Source organism: Pavona decussata, unplaced genomic scaffold, assembly GCF_977016875.1.
Source record: "Pavona decussata unplaced genomic scaffold, jaPavDecu1.1 SCAFFOLD_26, whole genome shotgun sequence".
Taxonomy (NCBI): domain Eukaryota; kingdom Metazoa; phylum Cnidaria; class Anthozoa; order Scleractinia; family Agariciidae; genus Pavona; species Pavona decussata.
In genome coordinates, this window is record NW_028145449.1 from 1,667,795 (window position 1) to 1,672,890 (window position 5,096).

General features: G+C 38.2%; 1 protein-coding gene across 1 annotated transcript; it reads right to left on the reverse strand.

The window, feature by feature from the left end:
• Positions 1 to 495: 495 nt before the first annotated feature.
• Positions 496 to 3,066, reverse strand: LOC146485466 (uncharacterized). The gene is made up of 2 exons (XM_085103293.1): positions 2,842 to 3,066; positions 496 to 2,564 (listed from the first exon to the last, which is right to left on the reverse strand). Exon 2 carries the CDS (start codon positions 2,541 to 2,543, stop codon positions 2,055 to 2,057), a length of 489 nt encoding a protein of 162 aa, XP_084959419.1. The 5' UTR covers positions 2,544 to 2,564; positions 2,842 to 3,066; the 3' UTR covers positions 496 to 2,054.
• Between the last annotated feature and the right edge of the window lie 2,030 nt (positions 3,067 to 5,096).

The following is a 5,096-nucleotide window of genomic DNA, read 5'->3' on the forward strand; positions in this document are numbered from 1 at the left end:
TCTCTCTAGAAAATAACGTTTGTTATTAAACAATCGAGGATTAAAGGGGGTCTGCTATAGCATGGTGCGATGTGATGTGATATAATCAATTGCGGTCAAAATCACGTGTCAAAAATAAAACAATCTTATATCATGTAGGTTTTGATTAATCATTCGCGTGATCTTTGGTGGAAACAAATTAAAATCTCATTCGTACGTACACAAGCATGGTCTTGTTAGTATGTACACACGTACTTACCTACGCGCGGGCTCTCAGAGCCATATTGAAAGATGTTTCTTTTAGATCATTGTTTTCGAAAAAAAACTATTGAAATATATTAAGATATTATCCAAGGACTCAAAAGATAGCATTTGGTTTAAGACATTTGTTTTTATTTTCTAAGAGGTATTGATTACAACTTTCCTACTGAGTTAAGTCTACTATATTCATACGTCATCACTTTTGTTCCAAATTACATGATCCTGCTGGCAATTTTCCTATGTCTTGTTCGAACTTTTTAACAACTCCCCGCTGTGCTTTAAAAGCAATTTACGTAGTGTAAAGGTGCGTGTCGCTTTAATTTTTAGTTGCGTACAGAGGTAAATTCAACGGCGCTTCAACAAAACAGATCGATGTATGAGCGCCTTGAGAAAACGTAAAAAGTTAAACAGCGCTTATCTCGTCACATTTAAGAACGCGGAAAAATTCGAAGGTGGATATTGGCTTAATCGCTTCTGAAGTTTGTTTTTAAAGATGGAACAGATTTCACCAACGGAGAGGAATTGTTGAAGAGTTTTGCCATATAAATGGCCGCACTTTAAAAGTTTCACCCACAAACTCATCTTTTATAACACAATACAAAGTGGTGCTTAATTAACAGCTTCCATTTGAATGGCCATACCGTGGATAAAGTTTATCCAGGGATCCAAGAACTGGAACCAACTTGTACAGCATAATAAACAGCACTACAGTAAAGGTCTGCTCAGTAGCTTTCATTTGAATGGTTACACTTCAATAGGATTTCAGCCACAGACTAAAATGTTAGAACCACCTTGTACAGCATAATAAACAGCACCACAGGAAAGCACTGCTCAGTAGCTTTCATTTGAGTGGTCACACTTTAGGATTTCATCCTCTACAGACTCAAACGTGTGAACCGCCTTTTGTAGCATAGTTAACATCACAAGAAGGTGCTTAATTCAAATTATGACACTTGAACATTTTTTATACAGATACTCAAAAGTTATAAGCACAGTTGATATCTAAATGTTTAACATTTGGACGAGAACGTCTAAAGTTTTAAAATTAAACAAATTATTAGCAAAACTGTCTGTAAATTAAGAAAAGAATAATATCACTGGTAAAACTAAGCAGAAATTAAAATTTATAATTTAAATGTTCAAGGAAAGTTATTGTCATATTCACATATTCAGTTTTTTCACAGTGTGTTTGTTATTTTTTTACAACTCATTTTTTACAAACTCGAATCTCAAAATAGAATTCTTCAGCGAAGCGCGCTCAGCTCTCTCTAGTTTTGGCGTCTTGAAAGTTTAATTTGGATTTGATAAAACACGACAACGGGAAGTATTTGAGCGAATTCTATAACGCCATTGTCAATGATTTCACTTTATTGATCAATGTTTACCTTAAATCGACTATTCAGCCACAGAGTTCTCTTTTAAGATTCACTACGGTTTCGCGTTGACTTGGAAATATTAATTCACCGATATCAGCTTTCTAACTTTACAATTCGCTTTTACTCATACAATCTACCCGGTCTTTAGTATTCCAAACTCTCCTTTTAACAAATCACTCTTGAGGATATTATTTTCATTGTCACTTTTTACAAATGATACAACAAAAGTGTAAACGAGATGCTAATTAGGGGCACGAACGCATGAACTTCACTCGCATCGTGTTATTCAACCTTCAAGCTTTCAGCTTCAAAATTTTTGCAATTTCGGTGTTTTCGTAACCCCGATAACCGGTCTTTCGTCTCCAAAGGAAAAAAAACACAATAAAATTTTGCGGCTATAGAGCCATCCAGTTCTTGCGTTGATTATATTAAAATATTTCAAACGTTGAATGACCGAAGAGCATACGTATTGTCTTCCTTGAGAAGCTCAGTCAAATTTGAAATATAGTTCTTTGCCAAGCGAAGAATTTCAACTTGTGTCATTTTTCGTTCGCTGACGGTCCCGGATTTGTTCAAACCGCTTGGGACCACGGAGCGTAAAACTTGAAACGCGGCATTAAGGCGTGCTTTCCTTCCTCGTTCTCTTTCGTTCCGCCTGATTTGACGAGTTGTCCTAACGCCAGCCGGCCGAGATCGACTCGAAGATTTCCACTCGTTCGCGTTCTTCCCCCATTTTTGATCCACTGAAACACTTTCCGCACCATTAGTCAATAGTTTGGGCCTCGATTGCTCCATCGCAGCGCTAAACGATCTACCGTTTGTTTTCTTAGACACCGTTTGCTTGACAAAGCTCTTAGATATAGAACTCAACTTTTTTGTTGCGTTTTGCGATTGAAGATGACCTCTCACATTCCCCTGGTTGTTCATGTTAGAACGAATCTTAAAAACCTACAAGAAAATAAAATATGATGGATACTTGTGAAAAATAAACAACACAAATTATATACAAGTTGTGAAAAAACGCCGCGAAAAAAGGTAACAATAATTTTATCACTTCCAAGTCAAAATGCGCATCATCTCAAAAATAAAAGCGTGCAAAAGGCATATCGTGTTAAACGTGAAACGACGAACAAGGTACCTGCTGTAATTAAATTTCACCGCTTTACCTGTGAAAGGAGTTTCGGTAAATGTTTCGAGGCGCTTAACAATTTAAAAACCCGCCTACCTGTTAAGATTTAACACAGCGGACGTGAGGTAATTGAAGATTTGAGATTTTCAGGCGGGCTCTGTAGTTTGGAGGAATCGTCGTGTTATGATGTTTACTGCAAGACGCTGGGGCAGTTTTGTGAGATGAGCTTAGCACACGTGGTATAATCAAAATGACTGTAAACAAAAGCTAGCGATCAGGCACGCCTTGGCAAAAAATGCGTAATAAATTCATGTCCTTCAGTCTCGGACGGCAAAGACAAGTAAGTCACTGAAGATAATGACATACACAATGTAAATTCTTGTAAGAAAAACCACGTGCACTTTAACTGCTTAACTTTAGCACGTAAGATAACAAAGATGTATTGGGGTCTTTTGAAAACACAGCTCCGCTAACAAGCGAAGCCACAAAGCCTAAAATTAACCAATTTTAACTCTCCGTAGCGCGTCACCTAGAGGACATTTCCCAGTGTCATGTTTAAAACATGTTTTTTTGACATGTTCTCTCTAAAAAATTACCACACTTGAGGCGCTTCTCGGAAATCGTGTGCTTCAGAAAGGAGGTCCTATTTCGCCTATTTTCGTAAAATAAGCCTTATTTGCGAAATTTGCATGTTTGTAAAAGCAGTTTAAGTCTGCGTTCCCAGCTCTCTTTCTATCTAGGGAAAAACGCCTTTGGGCCACGCTTGGTGTGTGCTGTATCGTTTTTCAGACGCCTGGCAAATCTTCCCTGACCCACAGGGAAAACGCAGCAACGATCGCTCTGGTTTCTAGTAATTTATGCGCATGCGCGAGGCCTTTCGCTTCCATTCGCGCTTTGGAAGAAGACAGGGCTTTGCGGTTTTGAAATCCGGCGAAAAACGGCTTTGCCGTGTCATTTTCCAGCAGCTAGCAGACAATGCTTGTTAAAAAGGAGCTTTTAGGGGCGGACAAAGGTGCCTTGTGGGCCAGGAGGCTACCTCAGTAACGCTTGTGATTTCCCCACCTGGTGCCATTGACCATAGAAATATCACACAATACTCTGACGGAACAAGTAGCCCCTGTGAATGGTTTTAGACTTTAGTCTCTAATTAGCGGCTCTTGGCGAACCACTAATGATTCTCCGCTTTTTACACGTTGGGCTTATTGTGGGAGCTGCACTTGTTGTCATCTCATTATTTCGCCCTGATGTCCTTCAAAACACATAAGCCATGGACTTGTCAAGCTCATGTGTGTTTTATCATATTAATGATTCTCAGCTGACCAAGTATTGTGTACCTCAAAGACTTGGAAATTAACGCTTTACACCCGAGAAAGAAAACGAAATAGACGAGAACACTTCGTAGGAAGGTAGGAACAGGGCCTAGACACCCTCCCTTGATCAACAGAGGGGAGATCTTCGAGAGCGTTGGCGTTCGCGCGAGCAAAATCTCCGGATTGTTGTGGTTTGCGAGTAGCTAATTTCCTGTGCTGCCATCTGGCGATTATGTGAAAACTACATGAAAACAATGGGCCACATGTAGCCGAAAGATAAGGCTATGAGCTGAAGGTTGAATGTAACACCTTTCCAGGTGAGTCGAGCTGCGATATTCGGGATTTATTCAAGGAAAACATGCAAACTTGCCTCAGAGAGACGCTGTCGATTTGGCTCACTAGACGACGTCAAACTTCGCTGATCAATTTATTTTAGCAAGTTTTTATGGAAAATATGTGCTTTTTAAAAAAAAAAAAGGTTGTGTTCTTGAAAAAAATAAAAGCATACATCTGCATTTCTAATGAGATACATAAACCAAATAAATAGATTTCATTGTCCTTTTTGCCACTCCGTTATCTTAAGAATCCATTTTATTAACACATAGCCCCTTGTAGTTCGTGTTTTTATTAGAAATCATCAATTTAACGTGCCAGACTCTAAACACTAACAACCTAATGAAACGAGGAACGTTGATCAGCTTTTGAAAACTTATTTGTGGAGAAAAAACAAAAAGTTGGCAAATCTTCAGTTAACGTGATGTAACAATTGACTCCCCATTTAAAATACAGCGAGAGCATGTTTTTAAGTAATCAAAACATCCCCATTGTTTCAATTTTTTGGCTTGGTTAAATAAATGTTGTTATTATGAAACAAATTGCATCTTTTAGCTGAACTTAGAGATCCATTTCTAAAAAACAATTAAACTTTCTGACTTGTTTTGTTTTCTGTTAGACGCTATGTAGGGTTCTTACACCGAAACGACATTGAAAACCTAAACACACTTGTTTCCTTGAAATGTTTAAATTTTCTATTCATATAAA

Coding starts and splice junctions, on each gene's coding strand:
- LOC146485466 (XM_085103293.1), bottom strand. CDS start 2,543: ATGAACAACCAGGGGAATGTGAGAGGTCATCTTCAATCGCAAAACGCA.